Below are 24,290 nucleotides of genomic sequence, written 5' to 3' on the forward strand. Positions count from 1 at the left end.
TTGAAGGAGAGAGAGAGACAGAGCATGAAGAGGGGGAGGAGCAGAGAGGGAGACACAGAATTCAAAGCAGGCTCCAGGCTCTAAGCTGTCAGCACAGAGCCCGAAGCAGGGCTCGAACCCACAAACTGTGAGATCATGACCTGAGCTGAAGCAAGATGCTCAACCGACTGAGCCACCCAGGTGCCCCAAAAGCAAATATTTCTATGTATTAGTGGTTACCAACAATTGAAAAGCTAAAATGCCATTTATAATAGTCTCAAAACTATGAAATATTTAGGTATAAATTTGACAAAAAACACATATGTTTACACTGAAAACTATAAAATACTGCCAAGAGAAATTAAAGAAGACTTAAATAAAGGAGAGCTATACCATGTTCATGGATCAAAAGACTCAATATTGCTAAGATATCAGTTCCTCCCAAGTTGATCTGTAGATTCAGTGCAATATCAATCAAAATCCCGGTAATTGTTTTTAAATTGACAAACTGATCCTAAAACATATGGAAATACAAAAGACGTAAAATAGCCAAAACAACTTGGAAAAAGAGGAACAAATCTGGGGGAATAACATTACCTTATTCCATAGTGTGAAATTGGTGTCAAGATAGACAGATGAAAGGAACAGAACAGAGAATGTAGAAACAGCCCCACACACCAATGGACAACTGACTTTCAACAAAGGTGCAAAGAAAACTCAGTGGAAAAAGAATGATCTCAACAGGTGGTGCGGGAAACTGTTGATTATCAATATGCAAAAAATAAACTGTGATCAATGACTCAAATCATATACAAAAATTAACTCAAAACAAATCAAAACCCTAAATGTGAAACCTCGACTAATGAAACTTCTAGAAGAAAGCATAGGAAGAAAATCTCTGGACTTTGAGTTAGGCAGAAGTTTCTTAGATGCAAATTTAACTGTTATTCTATAGAGGATACTTTGGTATGGTATGAATAAATTGTTAGATCGTGAAATTGGACTTAATTAAAATTAAAAAATTTTTGTTTTTTCCAAGACACTATTAAGATAATGGAAAGACAAGCCATAGGCTGGGAGAAAACATTTGCAAATCATAGATCTGATAAAGGACTTATATTTGGAATATATATATATATATGTATATATATATATATTAGTCATTAAGGAAATGCAAATTAAAGCCACAATGAGATACTATTACCCACGTATTAAAAAAGGTAAAATTAAAAAAGACTGACCATACCCAGTGTTGGTGAGGATGTGGGACAACTGGAACTCTCATACACTGCTGGTAGAAAATGCAAAGTCATACAACGCCTTTGGAAAACAATTTGGCAAAAGCTAACCATACACCTACCATATAATCTAGTCCTGCGTATTTACCCAAGAGAAATGAGACCAAAAGTCCATACAGAGACTGTGACGCTCCTGGCCACTTTATCTGTGGGCGCCCCGAACTGGAAGGAGCCTAAGTGTCCATCAAGAGATGAATGAATAAACAACTGTGCTATATCCAAATATCAAGCCTAACCAAATTGTACACTTTAAGTCAATTTCTTGGTTTTGATAATTCTGTGGTTATGTAGATGTTAATGTTAGGGGAAGCTGGGTGAGGGGGACGTGGGAACTCTGAACTATCATTGCAACTTTTCCATAAGTAAAATTAAATCAAAATAAAAAGTTAAAAATATATGCAATTACACTTTTTATTTATTTATTTAAAAAAATTTTTTTAATGTTTTATTTATTTTTGACAGAGAGAGAGAGAGAGACAGAGCATGAGCGGGGGAGGGTCAGAGAGAGAGGGAGACACAGAATCCGAAGCAGGCTCCAGGCTCTGAGCCATCAGCACAGAGCCCGACGCGGGGCTCGAACTCACAGACTGAGAGATCATGACCTGAGCCGAAGTCGGACGCTCAACCGACTGAGCCACCCAGGCGCCCCGCGATTACACTTTTTAAAAAAAGATGAGTTGGCCTTATAGAATAAGTACTTTTTTTTTTCAAGTATATTTGTTGGCTGTGATATTACTGACAGTCACCGTCAGCATAGAGTAGGTCAGCGATTTTGGAACGCTTGCCTTTTTGTAAGAGAAACCTATGTAACAACTTTAAATTAGGCAGTTCTTTGAAGTACTTTTCCCTTGAAATACCAAGGAACTTCTATGTGTCCCTGAAGTCACGTATGCTAAGAAGGGACATCCAGCCATAATGGAGTGAAGGGTTCTCTGGCCACCATGGAAAGCTTTCTTCCATGGAAGGGGAAGTGCCACAGGAATTAACACCCCCCCCCCCCCACCGGGAGCTGCCCTCAGATTTGACCGATGGAATTGGAATATAAGCACCCAGCTCCCTCACCCCTTGTGGGATCTACCTCTGAGGTGTAGGTTTTTATCCTGGCTGTCAGAGTTTTCCCAGCACAATTCATCTCCAGCTGCCCACAGTGGTAACCTGTTGGCAATGCACATTTTATTGGCTGGCACCTCTTCCACCAACTGGGGTTTTCTCCACCTCCCAAATAAACTACTTACACTGAAATCCTCGCCTCAAGATGTGCTTCTGACCCAGACCAGAACACGCAGAAATATTTTTTCTGGCATCACATTGTGTCACCTTCCCACACCGCTGGTTTGGGCATCTCAGTTTGAGATTACTGCTTTCTTTCACAACAATAACTCTCTGCCTAGCTTCTTACACACCTCCAAGACAGTCCCTTCCAGCGCAGGCAGGCATGCTTGTAAAGAGTCCTATGGATGTTGACCTGAAATCCGGCTCCTGTGACCTTTGACTTTTTGCCTGGGCGGGGCCGTAAGTGACCAGGAACGCTGAGGTTTGTTGACTGGGTTCTGCTGAGGCCTCCGGGGACCACTGGGGAAGGAAGGCTGGAGGGCTCCATGAGGGCTGGGCTCTTAGCCCTGCCCTGTTTGAACCAAAGTACAAACTCGGTTTGTTATACGATGGACTAAAGGCTTTGGAAAAAAAAGAGTTCCACATCAGGGAAGAGGTTTGCCTAGTTCAGTCTCTTGCAGTCGTCCACGAAAGACTGGGGTGAGTACTCTGGCACCTAAACCTTATAAAAGTCGTATCAGCGTCCAGCATCCCCCTGGTTGCTTGGGAGGCTAGCAGTTTCTTCCAGTCCAATATGAGGTCCTGCCAGGTTGTGAGCAACCCTGAGCAGGGCAAAAGCTGCCTTTCATAGGCCATGTCACCAGACCTATGTCTCTGGCACAACCTTGCAACCTGGACCACAGATAACGTAACAATGAGTGAGCATCTCACATAGGCAGGCCTGTTGCAACTAGGTAGCTGGTCATCTAATACGTCAGCACGATCAAGCACAGTTAGCTTTTATTTTTATTTTTTTTTTCAACGTTTATTTATTTTGGGGACAGAGAGAGACAGAGCATGAACGGGGGAAGGGCAGAGAGAGGGAGACACAGAATTGGAAACAGGCTCCAGGCTCTGAGCCATCAGCCCAGAGCCCGACGTGGGGCTCGAACTCACGGACCGCGAGATCGTGACCTGGCTGAAGTCGGACGCTTAACCGACTGCGCCACCCAGGCGCCCCAAGCACAGCTAGCTTTTAAAAGAGGAAACTGAGGTTCAGAGAAGGAACAAGCTTACCTAGGTTGCACAGCACTTTTGCATTAGCTAACATAGTTAATAGGATGAGACTTTTCTTGGCTGTGTTAGTTCCTCATCAGTACCTGAGAGTGATGGTTTTGGCCATCATGAACCCTATGCAGTGCCTCGTACTGTGAGCCCACAGTGACCCCAGGCATAGCAGCCAGGCCAGGTGAGAGGCGGCTCTGGGAAGCCCCTTCTGTTCAGAGCTCACATCCTGAATCCTTGTAATCGTGGGCTCCTCGCTGCCTACCTTGAGCCTGAGCAAGCCTGAGTCCTGCTGTTGGCCCTGCCGTGGTCCCTTGGCCCTAAAGAGAGTTTCACCTTCTCTAACTTGACCCTCAGAACCCCATCCAGGAGCCCACCAGGAGCCCACCCAGAGTTGCCTCGTTAGGGCAAAAGACCCTCCTCTCACCCAGGAAATTCCAAGGGAATTATGAGCTCAGAGTCAGGAATCAGGATCAAAGGCCAGATATTAGAATAAACGATGTTCCTGGTGCTTTTATCGCTTAGGAAATTACAAGGATTTTTAGGAACCCCGTGCCAAGAACTGGGGACAGAGACCAATATGTTTTTTTCCTATTACCTCACAGCGCCCCATTACGAAAATCATTCCCTAGGTCTGCTCCCTAGGGAACCCCATGGGGAGGAGAGGTGATGGACAGGGCAGGATTCAGCTATTTCTGGGTCCCTTGGGTCAACAATCTTCACACTATCTGACTTCAGCAGTTCAAGCTGCTATGACAGCTTACCATAGCATGGGTGGCTTAAGCAGCAAGCATTTATTACTCCTCGTTCTGGAGGCCGACAAGTCAAAGATCAAGGTGTTGGTGGATCGGGTATCTGCTAAGAGCCCTCCTCCTGGTTTGCAGATGGACATCTTGTATCCTCAGATGGCAGCGATCAGAAGGAGGGCTAGATCTCTGAGTCTGTTTTTTTTTTTTTTAACTTTTTTTTAATTTTTGAGACAGAGAGAGAGCATGAACGGGGGAGGGGCAGAGAGAGAGGGAGACACAGAATCTGAAACAGGCTCCAGGCTCCGAGCCATCAGCCCAGAGCCCGATGCGGGGCTCAAACTCACGGACCGCGAGATCGTGACCTGAGCTGAAGTTGGACGCCCAACCCACTGAGCCACCCAGGCGCCCCTCTGAGTCTCTTCTTATAAGGACACTAATCCCATCCTGGGGTTTCCACCCTCATGATCCAATTACTTTCAAAAGGCCCCGCCTCCCAATACCATCACATCAGGGCTTCAACATGCAAATTTTGGGGGTGGGGGTGGGGGACACATTCAACCCCTAGCACCATCAAAATACCCCTTCCTAGACCTCAACAAAACCTATTTTCTCAACACAGCTTGTCAGAGCAGTCACTGGCATTAATTAGTCATGCCAGACGAAACCTATAGGCCGTTTAATAACCAAGATAGAACTAGAAGGCATATTTAAAACTTTTGAAATATTTATTTTTGAGAGAGAGGGAGAGACAGAGACAGAGAGACAGTGAAAGTGGGGGAGGGGCGGAGAGAGAGGGAGACACAGAACCTGAATCAGGCTCTAGGCTCTGAGCTGTCAGCACGGAGCCCGGTGTGGGGCTCAAACCCACGAACTGAGCCAAAGTCGGACACTTAACCAGCTGAGCCACCCAGGCACCCCACGAAAGCGTATTTAAAAAATACGTCTACATTTAACTTGCGTAGTCTGATTTTTCTTACGTGAGCCGAGTTTGGAAAACCGATTGCATGAATGTTAGTGCACGGACACTGCAGGTGTGGGCTGAGGGTCTGTTCAGGCAAGAGGGGCTCCTGGTGGAAGGAACTGCCCTGGAAGGAAGCAGAACGCTCCCTGCCTCCCTTCTCAGCAGACGGAGCGAGAACCCTCACCTCCCGCCCACCCGCTGTGTGTGCAGCTCAGCCACGGGGCCTCATTTCACAGCTTCGAGATCTGTCTCACCTGGCGCTGGCTAAGGCTCTTCCCGGACTTGAGGCTGTGATTAGATGACGGGGTTGCATCCTTGTCTAATAGCTTCCCCGTGGCCTTCAGGCAAATCACTTGCCCTTTCTTGAGCTTCCCATTCCTGGCCTGAGCAGGTATAAACGGGCCTGCTCTGGGTCCAGGATTAAGATTAAATACGATACTGTGTGTCGTGTGCTGTTCCAATGCAGGGCGACATTTAAGGCGTGAAATACGCATTCTATTTTAAGGAGCACTAAAGATTTCTCCTCCTTTAAAGAGAATTCACAAAATCCAGATTTGTGAGACACCGAACCGGAAAAGATCTCCGAAGCGTTCTTCCCAAAGAACCTCAGGATGGGACGATTCGTACCACACGTATTTTAGGAAGACGTCCATCGTGTATATCCACGTGTTTGCCTAAAACATTATTGTCCTAAACGCAGCTCTCACATCTTTGCTCATTTTGGCCTGACAGCCAACTAGGGTGAATCGAAGAGCTCTAGCAAACAGTCCCACGTGCACAGTGACTCCGCCACAACATCCGTTATTTCCTGCCCCCGGAACAGGCGGCAGGCAGTTCCGCACATGGCTACTCAGGGATTCGGGCTCCTTCCTGCTTGTGACTCAGCCACAGCCTATGTCCTGGCTGTCGCTGGAATCCAGCTAATGGAAGGGGAACGTGCCAGAACCTCACGTGGGAGGTCTCTCCCACTTCTCTTCGCGTCCCGATGAGCCCAGACACGAGGACACATCTGAGTGCCAGGGAGGCTGGGGAACGCAGCTCCAGCAGCTGGAAGGAAGGGGTTCCAGTGACCAAGCCAGCACTGTAGCCCAGAGCTCCCGACAACCATGTCTGACGAGCAGTCCCCTCCCTGATCTGAGCTACTATCCCTGCTCACCTGGGCCCTTCTTGCTGGTCTCCTGGCTTCCACCCTCCCCGCTGAGGTCAGAGGGCTCCTACTGAAACCTATGCCAGGTCACGTTGTGACCTATGCCAAACTCGAAAACGGGTTGGAAAATCGCCCGAGACAAACTTGGCACCACCCCTGCCCCCCACATTGTCTTTCAGCCCTCATCCCCGGGCATGCAGGTCCAGAGAGGGAAATTGCCCCGGGACTTGAGCCCCAGCCTGACTCCGCGTTGTGGTCCCCAAAGCAAGAAACGACAAAGGCTAATTTCCAGGTAACGCTTTTATTTTTACAGCAGCAGCAGCAGCAGCCACACAGCCACGGGGATGGGAAGTGTTCTAGACAGTGGGCACAGCGCCTGCAGCCAAGAGCCTGTTGGGGGACACCCGCGCCTTTCCCCTTGGTCCCCGTGATCACCGGACAAACAATAACCACACACCATGCACTGCCACGCGCATCCCCACCCCCTCCCTTCCCTTCCAGCAATATCTGATCTATGCATCCTTCCAGCCAAAAAACTCGGGGCTCTGGAGGGGAGAGGCCTATTCCTTCACTTTCCACACCCACCACACCCCAAACCACCACACGGAGGGACAGTGATGGGACTGGCTGCAGGAAAGTGCCGGTAGCTAGGCTCGCCATGCTTGGAAGTCTACCCCCTTCCGGGCAAGAGATCACTGGAGCAAAACATTAACCTGAGGCTGGCGTGATCCCAAGACCTTCCCCTCCAAGCTCCAGTTTCCAGGGGAGGTCTGCGAAGGGCAGGATTTTGGTTATCCTAGGACTATCTATCATCTAGCAATGATAGAGGCTGCTGGCATCTCTGGCCACAGTCCCAGCGGCTTAAGGATGGAGACCCCTCTGGTCAAAGGACAGAGCCTTATTTGATGGGTTACTCTGCTCGGGCAAACCATTCCTCTACAGGAAGTAGGATCATCAGCTTAGCACCGAGTGGGAAGCACGGGGGCCCACATGAGAGCTAAAGCCAGAATTCACATGCTTTGCAGACACGCTGGAGAATGAGGTTTCTTATTTTTTTTTCACGTTCCGCCCCCCCCCCCACCCATGGGGCCAAATGGGTAAGGGGGGGTTCCCTTGCCTTCTGAGTGCCATGAACGCGCCCGGCACTCACAGGACCACGCTAAGACACTTTGCAGTGTGTTGAGACTGGTTCCATCAGGATTCTGGCAACTTACAGAGACGGGACAGACACTTCCCTGCAAGCCACAGGTGCGCCTCTCTGAAAGCGACATGACAGCTGGTCTCGGACCCAAGGAAGGACCTTGAGAGACAGCCCAAGTGTTCACTTGGAGGATTTATTTCTCACCTGACCTTCCAGGGGCGCTGCAAGCACACTGTCTAAGACAGGCATGTGCTCCCACAGCAGGAGGGCCCGGGGAGGTCTCGGCTGTACCGAGTAAAATGAGGGGCCACAGCTCAGAGGCCTAAATGACCTGCCCGCGGTCGCATGGCTTGCTGACAAGGGAGCAGGGACTTAAAGCCAGCCCCTGCCTCTCGGGCAGTGCTCTCTCTCAGAATGTCACCGCCTGGCACAGTTGGCTTAATCCCAGCTCCCCACAAGACACACTTCCTTCTCAGATTCTGGGTCCTCAGCTGAGGCCGGGCGGTTCTTCAGATGGAGTTGCATAAACAATCAAACTTTAACGAGTTGGGAAGGCCCTGGGGAGGCTGCCTTCCTTCCGGAAGGGAAACGGAGCTGATTTTCTCTGAGCTTAGGATTTGTAAGGCACTGAAATTAACTACAGCTGTGGGTGGGGGAGAACGAAGGGGGATGAGTAGTTGGAGAAATCAAGTTGATGGTCTTTCCTTTCCGGCCCCACAGCGAGAATCCTCACCAAGTCTCCATTTTCCTGCTTGGTGTGTGGTCCACCCCTGACCCCCCACCGCATGCCGCAGAGCAGCGTGGATGCACCCCCACCGTGACTAGGCACGCTCTGGGGACCAGATGAGGCATGGAGGGTTGAGGAGCCAAGGATGGGCCCAGGATCTCCGGACCCAGTTCAGAGCAGGAGCCACTCGCTCCACCTGGGCTAGGGCAGGAGTCCGTGCTGTCTTCTCTGAGGACAAGGTCCTCTTTGAGACGTGGGGGGTGGCTGGGATGGGCCCGCAAGCCTAAGCGGGAAGGGGCAAGGGGCAGGGCATTACTAAGGGCGGCAGAGGGAACTTTGGACTGGGACCTTTGGCACAGCACATCTTGGGCCTGCCTGCCCCATCTGTTGCCCTCCCAAGAGCCCAGGGGGAGAGAGGAGCCTTCCTTCTCTCGGCGCGGAGTGCTTCCGGCTGACTGAAGCACCCGCAGTCCAGCTCTGGGGCATCCCTTCAACCCTCCCAGCCAAACCTGCGCCCAGGTGACCTCGCACGGAGCCTTCCTGGACCCGGCGCTGAATCCGGAGCTCGCCAGTCAGATGAGGTGCTGAACGGGAAGCCATAGTAACCGCCGCTACACGTATCCAGCACCTCCGAGGAGACAGGCGCTCGACCTGGATGACTGTGGCCTGCAGGCGGGTACTGTTGCCCCCTTTCAACGGGCAAAGAGCTAGGTTCAGAGGGGTTGGGTGACTTGCCCGGAGTCACACAGCTAATGAGTGCCGGAACTGGGAACTGGACTCAGGTATGTCTGACTCCGGAGCCCACGTCCTTTGCACTCCACTCGGCCGCCCCTGGGAGCCGCTGGGGTGGTCCGGGTGAGATCTCTGGAGGGGTTTCTTTCTGGAAGGGTGGATCTGGGAGGGCCGGCAAGCTTGCCCGAAGAGAAGATGCCTCCTGCACCTGGGGGACGGGGCCCACCCACATGTCTGTGTCTCTCGGGGCCGGCCCCTGCTCAGTGCCTGGCGGCCTTGCAGATCTTGTCGTATACCTCGGGGAAGGCGTCCTGGCACCCGAGCCGCTCCCGCAGCCTGTGATACAGGGAGCCGTCGAACATCTCCCAGAACTCCTCCCGGCTCATGTAGCAGTCGGCATACAGCATCTGGAACCTGCAGAGCACAGGAGGGGAGGCTGCAGGGAGGGGAAAAGGACCCGCGGGACCCCAGCTGTCCCCCACGCGTCACACGCCTTGTGGCGCGGGAAGTACTCCTGGAGGATCTCTCGTTCAACCCCCCTACCGAGCTGGTGGTGGAGGGCGGCACAGGGACGCTCGCCCCCATTTTGCCGAGGGGGCCACTGGGCTGCCTTCTTTTCATTTTTTTTTTTTTTATTGACTGCCCATATGTAAAGGGTACAACTTGACTCAGTGTGACATTTGTATACAACCTTGAAACTGTCACCTCAGTCCAGCCCATGACCACGGGCCATCACCCCCAAAACTTTCCTCATGCCCCTGTGCCGTCCGTCACCCCCACTGACCCAGGCAGAGCTGCTTTCTGTCCCCATGGATTCTGGACTTTCGTGTAAATGCAATCATACAAGTCTCCTTTATCCTGGTTTTTGTTTTGAGTGTGTGTGTGTGTGTGTGTGTGTGTGTGTGTGTGTTTCCCAATCAGCTAATTATTTTGAGATGTGTCCGTGTCCAAGGCATCAAGCGTTTGTTCCAGGCCAGTTTCTGAGCAATGCCGTCCAGGGCCCGGCGTGGCTTTCAAGTCATGAACCCCTCCCTCCTCAGCTGTGCTCTTCCGACCCGGAGCAGCAGCCCCGAACCTATCTAAAACCACAGCGTCATCTGCTCTGGCAGGGGGAGCAGGGTGATGGTGGGGCTCTGGCCCGAGCAGCTGGGGGACGCTGGTGTGTTCATGGGAGGAGGAGTGGAGGAAGAAGGGTGAGAACCCCTGCAATCCCACCTCTGTACTTTCGCGAGGTGCTTCCCGAACCAAGGCTGCTGGGGCCTCACGCTCGCTAGGCAGCCAGCCCGTCTGGCCCCGGGACTGATCACCGTGGCCCTTGCTCTACACCCCTGTGGCAGCACTCTGGGGCCGGAGGAAATGCACCACCCTCTGGGCCACTCACCCATGCACGCTTCGGACGAACTTCTCCAACTGCCGCATGCAGGATCTGGCTTCAAAGTGCTTCACCCGCGGCTCCCCATAGGCTCCAATGTCAACATAAAGCTCTGCCTCATCTCCCTTGGGGTGCACCAGGCCTGGCTGGCTGGGCAGGATGAACGGGCACAGCCAGATGGGGTAGACCTGGGTGGACCAGGGAGAGGGGCGTTGGTGCTTTTTCTCCAACAGGTGACAGGCTCACGGCTGGCCCACCCCACCCCACCCCTCCCCAGGGAACCCCCTCTCTGGCTTCACTCCCAATCCCCCAGGCCGCAGCCGAGAGCACCTCCGTTTCACCGCATTACTGGACACAATGTGCTCACAGAAGTGCTCATTAGCAGCCCCCATGCCTTCGCTGAGCCATCAGGGCTCCCCATCAGGGCCATCGCTGAGCAAGCCCGTTTTACAGCTGGGAAAACGGAGGCCCAGAGGGCAAGCGTGCCCAGGATCAGTCCCTGCCCCGGCTCACGTGGATATCGTTGTGGAAGGTGTGCACAGCCTGCGACAGGCACTTCATGGGCACCAGCATGTCCTGCACCACGTGGTGCTGCTCATACAGCTTGCGCAGGGTCTCTCCCTGGGTCAGCTTCAGGAGGGAGATCTTGGGAGGCACCATCCAGCCAAAGAGGTAGCGGAAGATGGGGTTGTTGCCGAAGGGGATGATGTCCTGAAAGACAAAGGCTGGCGATAGAGACAACAGGCCCACGAAGGCTGTGTCTCCATGCGTCAGAGCCAGGTCCTGGGTCCGTGCTCAGGGAAAGCGTGACAGGGCACACTCCTCCAGCAGGAGGGCCACGGTGGTACCCGGGATTTGCCCAACCGGGTCTGGGTTTGATTCTCAGCTCGGACATTTACCCACTGCGACGGCCTGGGGTGGTTACTTAACCTCTCTGAGCGTTGTTTCCTTATCTGTAAAACAGGACTTGGGAACAACGAAATACCAACTGGAAGGCACTCAGCCCAGTGCCTGGAGCAAAATAAGGTAGTTATAATTGTTGTTTTTTTGTTGGGGTCAGAGTGGCTGGCACAGAGCAGGCATTTCATAAGTGGTTGAAAAATACAATACAAGTGTTGAACGAGAAGAGCGATATTCAGAGAGCTTAAGCAATTTCCCTGAGGTCGCACAGCCAGGGCGGCTCTCACTGGAGTGGGCAAGGTCTGGCTCAGGGTCATCGACAAGCCCACTGGTTCACAGCGTCCCCCGAGAGCCTTCTCTGACTCCTATTCAACGTGTTACCGCTCCCCACCCCTCCATGCACAAAAGCAAGTTCTTCGTCACCTTTCAAGGCCAAGCTTGAGAGCTACCTCCGACCCTAGGCAGAACTAGCCACTTCTCTTCTTGTGCCTGTGGCCCTTCACAGCCTCCCCCCCCAATTCGACCACACCCTGCGCTGCCCACCAGCTCCTCCAGGGCTCCCACCAGCTGGCAAGCCTGCCCGGCCCCAACAGCGGAGACCTTGGCCCCCAGCTCAGTATCTTCCCCCTCCTCTTGCTCCAAGTCTGTCTTCCCGAGTGTTCTTGTCCACCTGCTACCCCATTCTTGAAGCCAAGGACATTCCTGTCCTCGTTCAACAATTAGGAGGTTCCATGCTGGTCGCTGGAGTGATCCCTGTCCCTGTCCGCAGGTGATGAAGAGACAGGCCATGGGACTACCGTGTGGAGAGAGCTGGGACTAAAAGACACAGGGCCCACATCAGCAGAGAGGTCAGTGGTGGCTTCCCAAAGGAAGCAGGGTGCTGCGTCTGGAGGCTGAGTGACTCCTCCCTCCTGTCCCCTGGAAGCGGCTCTCCCGCTGGCAGCCTGCTCCCATGAGGGAGGGACCCGTCTGCGCTCTGCTCTGCTGTTGGGTCTCAGCACACGACACGGGAGTGCAATGTGCAGCATGGCTTTTATTGTTCCCTCGCTTGCTTTCGGAAAAGCCACACACGCCCACGGCAGAAATCCCAGCAGTCCAAAGGTCAGGCCTCCTTTCCCGTAGTCCCTCACCCCGTTTCCCCCCTTAGTCCCGACCCCACTTCCTTCCTCCCCGACCCAACTTCTTTCCCCTCCCCAAACGCAACCACCGTTAGGAATCAGAGACATCTTGCGCACAGACAAGCAGATGGGCTTAAAAAACAACAGCTCACTGGGGAGCCCGGGGGGCTCAGTCAGGTGAAAGGCTGACTGATATCGGCTCAGGTCGTGATCTCAGGGTCGTGGGATCAAGCCCCGAGTTGGGGCTCAGCGCAGAGCCTGCTTGATTCTCTCACTCTGCCCCTCCCCCACTCATTCTCTCCCCCACCTCAAAATAAATAAATCAACAAATAAAGACAGCTCACAGATGGCATCTAACAGCCTCCTGCTCATCACTGTCTCCTGTGCATCAGCACACAGAGAGCCATCACACACGCTTGGTCGTGGGTACCTAACACCGTACTTACTGCAGGGACCCACAAACTCGGGCTCCTGGGGTAAATCTGGTCCACAAATAACATTTTACTGGGATACAACCAGGCCCATTCATTTACATATTGTCTATATGGGTAGAGGGAGCCTCTAGAGTGACCTCATGGTCCACAAAACCTAACTATTGTCCGGCCGTTCACAGAGAATGTTTGCGGATCATTGCTCTCCTATATGGATGTTCCTTGATTGATTTCATCTGTTCCCTACTGGTGAGCACTTAGATTATTTCCAGACTATTCCACCGAACGTTCTTTGTGTATGTATCTTTGCCCATCTGCACGTTCATTTACCTGTAAGGTAAATCCCTAGAAGTGGAAAATTCTGGTTCAAAGAGTATATGCAATTTCAATGGATACTATTTCAAGACTTTGTACCATTTTATACCCTCCCAAACAACACAAGAGAGCGCTGTTTCCCCACACTCAGGCCAAACAGCGTTCTCCCACTTCTGCCTCGCCGTCATCCTGAGGGTGACAGATGAGACTCCTGTAGTTTTGTTCCACCCCGTCTTTAACGACGAGTGGGACCCATCACCTCTCTCATATCTAAGCGCCTTTTGTATTTTTCCCCTAAAAACAGTCCTTTGTTGCCCGCAAGGGTCAGCTAGAACCATTCCTTTCCCCAAATCTCAACCTCAGAAAAGTTCAAGTTTTAAACAGCATGCCCCATCCCGCCCTTCTCCTTTCCCACCTGTCCGCCCCATCATTCATCTTTTCTGCCTCTGAGTGACCTCAGGTCCCGTGTCCCTGGCTTCACTCCTGGTCCCCTGCTCTTTGCCTGCCCTTGCCTTTTACCTGGGCCCAGCCTGCTACTGGCCTGTTCTGCTCTGCTGGGCCCCACTACAGATCCAGGGGGCCTGGCCTGAGCCAGGAGCCCAAACCTCAAAGGCAGGCCCCGTGGCAATGACGTTCTAAGAAACATGAACACCCAAGAACCCCATGTAACATTTCCTACTTGTGTTACTTCCCTGTATTAGCCAGCCACTTACGCCGGCTGGCAATGAGGACATAAGAGGGAAGGGAAAGGGGGGGCTGCTCAGAGTCTTCTTCCTCTTCAGTCCTTCCTTACTTGTTAGTAAGCCGCCCTGGAGTGTTCGTGGAATGTGCATGTCACCGGGAGGGGAGATAAAAAGAGCTGAGTTGGTTTTGTGCAGCATTTCTACTGGTCCATTAAGAATGAAATTCATATGCATGAAGAGTTAAACGCTCTTATATTTGTACTTAAAAGATGAACAGTAAAGTCATTCCAATAATTTAAGTTATTAATTTTTCTTTACTTAGAACATTAAATAGCAAATATTTATGAAGAGAGAGACTGTGGGAGAAAAGAAAAGGCTTTATCATTTAGTGCCTTTGATGGTACTTTTCCCCTGCTTTCTGCACTGGGCCCGGCAGATCACGTAGCTGGCCTTGACCCCAGGTATTGCTGATTAACTGAGCTGGATGACGGAAGGGCTGGCCCAGGTATGACAGGAACGGACTGGGCAGTTCAGCACCCAGGCCAGGTCACGTTTTGTTGATTAAAGGGTGGATTCAGCAAGGAGGAACTAGGGTATAGGGCTGCCTGGAGGAGGAGGAGTTAACCTCAGGGGAGGGGGAAAAGACTTGCAGGTGACATGGTTTATTACCCCTTCTTTCTAGAAGTCCCAGCTTCTGCAATCCCACTGTCATGGACACTGTGGTGCTCTACCCAGATGCCCTGTGTGCAAATGTCCATTGTAAATCACCCATCATACAAGATTCTGCCTTTAACTTCAGGCCGGACAGCCACTGCTTAACAACACAAAAATATAAGATGAACCTCATTATGAATTCTAACTCTGTAATCTTAAAAAACCCACAAATGCTGGGGTGCCTGGGTGGCTCAGTCGGTTGAGCGTCCGACTTCGGCTCAGGTCATGATCTCGCGGTCTCTGAGTTCGAGCCCCGTGTCGGGCTCTGTGCTGACAGCTCGGAGCCTGGAGCCTGCTTCAGATTCTGTGTCCCCCTCTCTCTCTGCCCCTCCCCCGCTCATGCTCAGTCTCTCTCTCTCTCTCTCTCTCTGTCAAAAGTAAATAAACATTAAAAAAAATTTTTTTAATAAAAAAAACAACCCACAAATTCTTTGCTACTCTGGTTGAGTGTGGGCTGGACTTGCTCTAACGAACAGCACAGGGTGGGGGGACTGGCGGAGTGAGGAGACAGGTCATAACAGGCACCGAGGCCCCTGCTGCCTTGTCGTGAGGACACTCGAGCAGCCCACATGGCAAGGAACGGAGGCTTCTTGTCAACAACCGTGCGAGCGAGCCTTCTGGAAAGCAGATCTTCCATCCCTGGGCAAGCCTCTGGATGACGCTTGACTGCTACCCTAAGCCAGAGCCACCCAGATCACTCCCCAATCCCTGACCCTCAGAAAGCTGTGACAGAACCAAAAATGAGAGTCATAATCTGGCAGATGTTTTAATGCTCTAAGTTTGGGGTAGTTGCCAATATACTCGATCTCTTACTGAGTTGCGTTACTTTGGAACTCAGTCTCCCCATCTGTAAAATGGAAAAGACCAGAGAACTCCCCCTCCCAGGGCTGTGAGGAAGATCAAGATCATGCGAGCACGGGGTCCGGCACAACGGCTAACGCGTGAGGAGCGATCACTGCACGTCACTGCTACCTCTCGGATGCCCTCCCCAGTGTCCTCTGCTGGTCCTCGTTCTCTTGTCTCTTTAATGTCCTTGCTCTTAACAAAGACACTCCCTATGGTGTCTCCCACATTTGGCAAAACTGCCCGCCAACTGCTGGGCCTTGACACTGTCCGAGGGAGGGCTAACGGAGGTGGGGGAATCCCCGAGGCCCCCGGTCTTGATGACTCTCCATGCCTCACTCCTCCAACTTCTCGCCACGGCCCCATCACATTCGGCCCGAGAGACCTATTAGAACTGACCACCTCCTCCTAGGAGCCCACCAGGCTTAATTCCTTTAGGCCTGTCACCCCTGTTTAACCTAGTCACCAGGGGCTTCCAGGTGCCCCGTTACCTGTTACCTGCTACTGCAATGCAACACCCCCTTGTCTCCCAGGCCCTCCCCTGTGCTCTCGTGGTCTGACATCAGCAAAGCCCCCCCACCCTCAATCTCTTCTCTCAATATTGTCTTCCTCTCCCTGCTCTCAGCTGGAGCCTGGCTGGCCCCTGCAGGCCTCCTCGGCGGTATCATTTCCTCTCCCACGACCATCTGGGGTGGATGGAGGTGAGGGAGGGGGCTCATACTGCTTCCTGCTGCCTCATTGGTGCTTCCCGACCGCCGTTCCTCTCCTCCAAAGGCCGTCAGCAACTTTGATGGTAGTTGCACAAGATCATGAAGGTTCTAAATGCCACTGAATTCTATACATTAAAATGATTATTTTTCGGTTATATGACGTAGAAAAAAAAGAACCCACGTAGCCCGTTTGAGGACCCACGCTCTGGCTCTTCCTCTGCCTGGAACGCTCTCCCCCCGAGCCCTGCCTGGCTTGTCCTCCCCTGCTCGGGTCCCTGCTCACAAGTCACCCCCTGAGAGGCCTTCCCGACACCCCTGTTTCAAATGTCACTTGCTCCTCACTCCTCCGTGCACAAAAGCAAATTCTCGCTCACCTTTCAAGGCCAAGCTTGACAGCCGCCTCTGACCCTAGGCAGAACTAGCTGCTTCTGCTTCCTGTTCCCGCGGCCCTTCACGGTGCCAGAGTCTGTCAGCTTGGCGAGGCTACTGTCCCTCAAGGGCGGAACACGTGTCTGTTCTGCCAGGTACCTGGCCCCGCGCCCCACTCGGTGGCAGACGCTCGATGCCAGCCTGCTATTAAGTGAGAGCGGTCTGTTCCCCCGGAGAGGAACGACCGTGTCGCCGTGCAACAGGGTGTCTGGTTCCCTGGGACAAAGCTGGTCTTTCCCCCAGGGAGACAGTGCGGTTGCAATGCTAGCCATCCTGGTTCCCTGCCCGGCCGGCCGGGGCAGGCCGGGACTCCTGGGAAATCCGAGCCTCACCTGGAGCTCCCAGAAGATGCTGCGGGTGTGGCGGTGGTAGTAGTGTCTCAAGGGAATGTACTCCAGGCCCCCCTCGTTTGCCTTCAGGTAGTTCTCCACGTGCTTGAAGAACCAGGGCTTGTAGTAACTGCCAATGCTATTCAGCTGCAATGACAGAGGGCATCGTGTCAGCTACAGACGGGGACCGAACGCCACCAAGGGTGTGACGGTGATACCCGGCTTCGGTTCCGCACCCCTGGCCTTTTCACAGCTTTCATGTCTATCACCACCCTCGAGACTCCTGAAAACCCAGCGAGGCCGAGCGCAGCGGGTATCCTGTTAGCGGAGCGTGGTCACGCGGTGCGCCCAGGGCCTGACAGCCAGTTCCCGACAGCCTAGAGGGCTCAGCCACCCCTCCCCGCACCGGCTGCTGCCCCTCCTCGCTGGGAAAACGAAAGGGCAAACGTTGAACAACGCACGGCTCCAGGCAGGGAGCACTCTTCCCTCCCGCCAGGCTGACCCCTCGTCACCGGGTCCCGCGACCGGCGGCACTAACCGACCGTGGCACTTTCCCTGCCGCCTAGAGCGGGCCTCACGACCCTCTGGGCGCTGCGCTCCCCCAGGCAGCCCCATCGGTGAAGGACGCTCAGAGAATGAACCTCAAGCTTCCCTGGCACCGGGTCCCGTGGCCCTCAATGCCTGAATCTCATAGGGAGCCAGTCTGCTTCAGTCCTAAATGCTTCAGGACTTCACAAGCCGTGTGCCCTGGGATGACTTAGACTCCCTGGGCCTCACCTTCTTCACCCAGGAAATGACATCCGGCCAGATGCTTTAGGAGAGAGGCAGGCTGGCGGTCCCGAAGGAGTGCCGGCTCCCGACCTGGGGCCAGACCCTGGCCCAGCCACCCGCCGTCTGACCTTGGGCAGGTCACCCTCTCAGCCTATTTCTTCACATGTAAAATGGCAGTAAAAATATAAACTCTGTGGCAGTTTTTCCGTGCTTCTTCGGAATCACACACACACACTGCCCTCGGGCCCCGGGTCAGACCACCTTCTCTAGGGGGTGGGAGGGGCATCTGAGTTTGATGGGGCGGGTGAGGTGAGATCACACCTGGCTGGGGCACAGCAAAGGGTTAGGAGAAAGCAGAGAGTAGAGGCCAGGCAGGAGGGGCAGGATGTTGCCGGGGGACCCTCAGAGAGGTAAAGGCAGGAGCAGAGGCAAGACGAGCAAGCCCCATGGTAGCTCGTGGAGGAGAAGAATCACAACAACATGCTCCGGGCAGGTGTCACTGGCACCTAAGTGTTCGTTCTTTATCCCTTCCACAACCTTGCAAGGCAGAGCCGTCCTCGTCTCGCTGATGAGGGCACTGAGAGCCATCAAGGTTGAACAGAGCATCTGAGGCCACAGGGCTGGCAAGAGGCAGAGCAAGGACTCAACCCCTTTCCTTGTTGTACAACAAGGCCAAACCTGGGCAGCAGAGAACCTTGAATGGCGGCCTCTGGGAGTGTGAGCATTGTAAAAAAAAAAAAAAAAAAAAAAATCTATTAATATTTTCTCCCAATTCCAAAAGCGACGTAAACGCCTCGTGGACACTGGAAACACTGCAGAAATATGCAACTTGGAAAGAGAAGACCCCTTAGAGCCTCACCCTCCAGAGGAACCTACAAACACCACGGGGTATTCGGTTTTCTTTTCTGCGCATACACACTGATCCGTAAAAACGGGGTCATCCTGTACACTGTTTGCCAATTTGCTTGTTCTCCTTCCAACACACTGGGCGGACGCTGGGCAGGGTTCTTAGCCTCCCCGAGCCTTGCTTTCAGCACTGTATACTTCCTCCAGCAAAATGGAGCCATTACCCGCCCTGGAGTGGTTGGGAGACGAGAAGAGACAACGTGGCAAGTGCCCAGCACGGCGCCTGCGCACAGGGCACAGCGGTCAACGTGAATGATGCTAAATTATAACACTGAACTAGGAGTCAGAGACCTGAATTTAAATTTGCCCCATGCTAGCTGGGTGGACTCAGAGAAGTCTCTTTCCCTCTCTGAGCCTCGTTTCTTTGTTTAGAGAAGGAACCGTACCAGATGATTTTCAGTCCTTTACAATTTTAAAATGTTTTAAGTATACCGGTATAGATCAGGAGGCTGAAGAGTACCTATCCTTCGATGTACTTTCAGATATTATTCCCTTCACAGACAAAAGACATTCATGGCTACATGAACTGAAATAAGGAAAGACTGGAAGCAACTTATTTCCAACTGTGCGGCGACAGTTTAGTACATGACAGGGCGTTAGCTCAACACAACGTTCAGCAGTCATGAAATGACCGTTTTGAAGGCAACGTAACCGCGTGGAGAAACGCGTACATCACCCTAAACCAGAAAATGCCAATTTGAACAGGCGATCACAGCTGAGGACAAACAAACTGAAAAACCGGACAAAGAGATGTTCTAACCTCGTACGTGACCCGAAAGCTGCAAAATAAAACGAGATGCTATTTTTAACCCTATCAGATTGGCCAAAATGAAGGCGCGATCCTATCCAGGGCTGGCAAGGTGGGGGAAAGGCACTCTCACACGCCGTCACCAGAAGCGGACAGAAGCACAACTTTCCTGAAGGACTGTTTGCTTGTAGCTGTCAGTATTTAATATGCTCCAACCCTTAAGTCAGGAATTCCAAATTGTGGACTCAGTCCCACAGAACTGCTTGCACAAGAGGCCAAGGAGAGATGGTAGAGAATCTCTGATGCAATCTTATTTGTAAGAGCAAAACACGTGAAGCAGGATAAATGTTCATCGCTGAGCAATGGGTTGGGTCAAATATTTACACGCAATCGCGGGACACCATGGCATGAAAGGAGGGCACGTCCCCCTGCACACGTGCACACGCCTTGAAGAATGCTCAGGGATGGGGCGCCTGCGTGGCTCAGTCGGTTGAGCGTTGGACTCGTGGTTTCGGCTCAGGTCGTGATCTCATGGTTTGTGAGTTTAAGCCCCGAGTCGGGCCCTGCACCGTTAGTGCAGAGGATTCTGTCCGCTTAGGATTCTCTCTCTCCCTCTCTCTCTGCCCCTCCCCTGTGCCTTCTCTCTTTCTCTCTCTCTCTCAAAAAAAAAAAAAAATGCACAGTGTTACAAGTAGTTGCTCTGGGAGTGAGCCTGGGGTAAAGAGACCCACTTTAACTTTACCTTTTTCTTTATACACTTCAATATCGTTATGGGTAGAATAACATATTCTAGACAGGTTGGGTCTTTTCCTTCCTTTCACTCATTTACACGTTCCAAGTCTCTCAGGAATACAAATCCTGAAAAAGCTGCTATTAAAAATTATACATTAAACGGCTATCAGTCCAGATTCCGAGGCATCAAATCCATCCTTCAAATCTCGGTTCTGCATTGGGGGATGTTTACATGACCTCTTGGAGCCTCGGTTTCCTCATGTATACAGTGCGGTTGCAGTGAAGATAAAGGTTACACCTATCAAGAGACATGCACGTATCTGGCAGGGGGTCAGGGCAGAGTAAATGGATGCTTCCATCCCTCAGACAGCTCTGACTTTAATTTTTTTTTTTACATTTATTTATTTTTGAGAGACACAGACAGCATGAGCGGGGGAGGGACAGAGAGCGAGGGAGATCCAGAATGTGAAGCAGGCCCCAGGCTCCGAGCTGTCAGCACAGAGCCCGACACGAGGCTCGAACTCACGAACCGTGAGGTCGTGACCTGAGCCGAAGTTGGACGCTTAACTGACTGAGCCACCCAGGGGCCCCAGACAGCTCTGACTTTAGATCTCAGGGTCCAAACCCCAGGTGGGCTGACCAAGGCCACAGCCTCAAAGAATGTGCTGCCAGGGTCAGGGTGGGGGAACAGGCTCAGCCCCAGCCCACCCAGGCCTTCCTTCTCCCCAGGCCTTGGTCCTTGGCAGCTGACACCCTGGCCTACCTTGCTGGGCTCTGCCTTGTCTGTCATGACCCCTGTCATGATGACGGCCTCATCCAGGGAGTAGAGCAGTCCTTCCACGAAGTGGTTCTCCGGCCGCTGGGACTCACGGGTGAACTTGTTACAGATAGCCTCCAGGCCACGCACTGGCTCAAACCTCAGCTTGACGTACTTCTTGGCGGGGATGATGCGGATCTCGGCGGCCACCAGGAAGCCCAGGGTCCCACAGGACCACGGCACAGCGTAGAACAGGTCTGAGTTTTCCGACTGGGAGTCAGAGTCAACACATGCTGAGAGGCTGAATCCCCGGACCCCGCACCGTGGCACACAGCCAACGGGGTGCAAAGGACCCAGGGCCTCGGCTAAGTTCCTGCTGTCACTATCTCATCGTGTGAACCCGAGTAAGGAGCCCAGAAACATCAAAATGGGCCATTCCTCAAACCTACAAGGCTTTCTCAGTCCATTAGCTGTGAAATCCAACCTTCTCCTACCCCACCCCCCAGCCCCGCCCTGGCAGCCCAGAGCACTCACATTCCCACTTGAACAGTAAGGAAAGTGAGGCTCTAAGAAGTGGCAGGGCTTCCCATGTGACCCGAGGCATCCCACAAGTCAGCACAGGGATGCCAGGGCTCAGGCAGGGTCACCTAAGTCCCGACCCAGCGTTCTTCCCGCAAGACCTCATCTGGTTCTGCCATCCGCCTCCAACCTTATCATTTCTCGTTTCGGTATTTGTCTTGGAGACTTCTCATCTGGTCCTTCTAATTCAGGTTCTTGGATTTTAACAAAGCGCTTTTTGAAAACGTCTAGCTTTGTCTGGCCCTTACCCAAGAGGACAGTCCCGTGTGGTCACTGCTCACGCTGTATGCACTTGGTGCGGGCGGGGTGGGGTGCACTGGGGCAGGGGACTGGAGCGGGGGAGCTCGGCAGCAGGCTGGCAGAAGCCTCTGGAACGGTGGAAGTGGGCCATCCGGGCCCCCACCTCCCTACACTGTCAGACAGCAGCTGGAATAACTGGGTATCTGCCAGGTACCCAGCCTCTACACTCGGAGCTTCACATGTGGCATCTCCTCCTGATGATGCATTTGTCAGGTGAGGAAAACGGGCCTCAGAGAAGGGGAGCGATTCCTGAATGTTTGTCTCCTTTCTCTGCTGGCAATAAACAGGTTGGAAGGCTGGGCCCAGGCAAGTGTTTCAGAAAACGTGCCGAATTGGTGTGAATCCTTGTCTAAGACCGGTGCTCTCAAGCGCGCCCCGGACTCTCTTCTGTGGGACCACCGACCCTGGTCACTCTCTGAACCATCTTCCTTTAAAGGGTCACTCTGTCCCTACCATCCAGGGGCCCCTTAGATAGGCTCGGCAACCTGAGTTTGTTTAAAGTCTCAATCCCGTCCCGCTCATTAGGGTGAAACACCTTAAATGTTTGCATCCCACTCCGGGCAGAATGATCTTTTATTTTTTCCCAACCACCCCTCTTGCCACTTTTAGTTACACCTCACAGCATATGGCATAGAGCTTTGTGGCTCAGGCCTGACTTCCCTGAGAGAGGCAGAACGGAGTGATACATTGTTAAGGGCATTGATCTGGGCGCCTGATATTCTGGGTTTGAATCCCAGCTGTGTGGGATTTCCTCGCTGTGTGCCCCAGGAAGGTTTATCAACCTCTTTGTGTTTTAGTTTCCTATCTGTAAGATGTGGCTAATAATATTACCTCAGGAAGTTATCGAAGGATTAGATGGCTTAATACATATGAAGCAGTTATAATAGTATTTGAGCACGTGTAAGGGGCTATATCAATCTTTGTGATTATTATGAATACAGACCCAGACCGAACAGGTGTGTTTGAAGTGAAGCATCCCCAGGGTCCCTCCCTCCCCAACCCCCGGACCCTTGATGCCCAGGGCAGGCTGGTGGGATGTCCCCCGTCTCTGAACTCACCGGTGTGCATCGCACAAAGCTGCCGTCAGCCAGGACCAGCTCGTAGGCGGTGCAGATGTGTTGGAACAGACCGTACTTGTGCGATGATGACTCAATGCCCGTGCCCATGATCAAGCCCCCTGCAGAGACACGTGTGTTAGCCAGGCAGAGCTGTGGGGTGCAGGTTCAAGGGGGATTGGGTAAAGGGCACTTCATGGGAGCTGGGGTTGCTCACAGCACAAGGGAGACGTGACAGGGCTGGCTGCTTGGGATAGATTTCCCATCTCTTTGGATCTGGAGAGGAGAGGGAAGGAGGAGCTAGGACAGGACCTGAGGGCTTTCCCAGCGTAGGGGAACGGACGTGAGAGCCTGTCAAAGGCGTTCACACCCTCACCTCTGGCCGGACCCAGCTTAGAAAACCATGTTCATTCATCTTAAGAGGGACCTTGATGAAAAGGGGGGTTGTCTGGGTGGCAGGATGCCGTGCTCTGTGGGAACAGTTACAGGAGCTAAAGGTGTTTGCCCTGGAAAGGAAAAGCTTTGGGGATCATGAATCATGAGGAAGAAGAGAGAGACTAGACTTATTGTGTTCACTCTACAAGGCAGAACTGGAATAACAGACATGAGTCACAGGGACGCATATTTGCACCAGAGAGGAGAAGGTGCTGCCTAATAACCTGAGCTGCTCAGAGATGGAAAGGTAGGCAGAGAACGCCCTGCCTTTGGCGCTAGGTGGACAGAGGTGGTGGCTTCTGTCATGGATGGAAGAGTGGCGGCCCCTGAACCAACACGGTGCCTCAGCTCTGACCCTATAGTCCTCACCCACTGTGAGGTCATCCAGCTCGGGCAACACAGGCAGGGTCCAGCCAATGGAGGTCAGCAGGGCAGTCACCTGACCCATGGTCACCAAGGGTTCCACACGGACAATCTGTTGACACAAGAAGAGAGACCCTGGGTCACAAGGAGGCTGCAAGGGCTACTGGGGGCTTCTCCACACAGAAGGTGTCATCCCAAACCTTCTCACACAATCACACAGGATTTCTACATGCTGTTTATGGCCTCTTTCTAGAATATGACACTAGCTTTCGTTACAGTGAATGGGGTTTCTGGTGCTGGGTTTGCTAGTGTTTAATCTCATCCTTTCAAATATCGTTACACTTAATACTTAGATTATTTTTCTTTGAGATTATAGAAGTGCTCATTTATTTGAAAGAAACCGCATATATGATAAAGACAAAAATCATCCATCCTACTTCTTCGTGTCATCCTAGCTATCAGTGTTAATACTGGAGTGTATTTACTTTCAGTCTTTTCCCACAGCATGTATGGCTATTTTGCACGTCGTAATACAACGCACACATAACACACAAATTCAGGCACGCATACACATATTTTTCTGCTTTGCTTTTTAAAATTTAACACTATGACCATCATCCCTTGCCATTAAATATTCTTGGAAAACACAATTTTTTTTTAATTTTTTTTTTCAACGTTTATTTATTTTTGGGACAGAGAGAGACAGAGCATGAACGGGGGAGGGGCAGAGAGAGAGGGAGACACAGAATC

The 24,290-nt window shown here is 52.3% G+C and overlaps 1 protein-coding gene across 1 annotated transcript in view; it reads right to left on the reverse strand.

Moving 5' to 3' along the window:
- Nucleotides 1-6,735: 6,735 nt before the first annotated feature.
- DHCR24 (24-dehydrocholesterol reductase) overlaps nucleotides 6,736-24,290 on the reverse strand; it is a 28,426-nt gene continuing 10,871 nt past the window's right edge. Inside the window, exons 3-9 of the mRNA XM_023258735.2 lie at nucleotides 23,547-23,652; nucleotides 22,746-22,864; nucleotides 20,815-21,078; nucleotides 16,898-17,041; nucleotides 10,936-11,133; nucleotides 10,432-10,610; nucleotides 6,736-9,464 (exon numbers count right to left, since the gene is read on the reverse strand). Coding sequence (XP_023114503.2) covers nucleotides 9,311-9,464; nucleotides 10,432-10,610; nucleotides 10,936-11,133; nucleotides 16,898-17,041; nucleotides 20,815-21,078; nucleotides 22,746-22,864; nucleotides 23,547-23,652 — 1,164 coding nt within the window. The 3' untranslated portion in view covers nucleotides 6,736-9,310. The remainder of the gene's footprint in view (nucleotides 9,465-10,431; nucleotides 10,611-10,935; nucleotides 11,134-16,897; nucleotides 17,042-20,814; nucleotides 21,079-22,745; nucleotides 22,865-23,546; nucleotides 23,653-24,290) is intronic.

The sequence above is a fragment of the Felis catus genome, chromosome C1 (genome assembly GCF_018350175.1).
Source record: "Felis catus isolate Fca126 chromosome C1, F.catus_Fca126_mat1.0, whole genome shotgun sequence".
Classification (NCBI taxonomy): Eukaryota; Metazoa; Chordata; class Mammalia; order Carnivora; family Felidae; genus Felis; species Felis catus.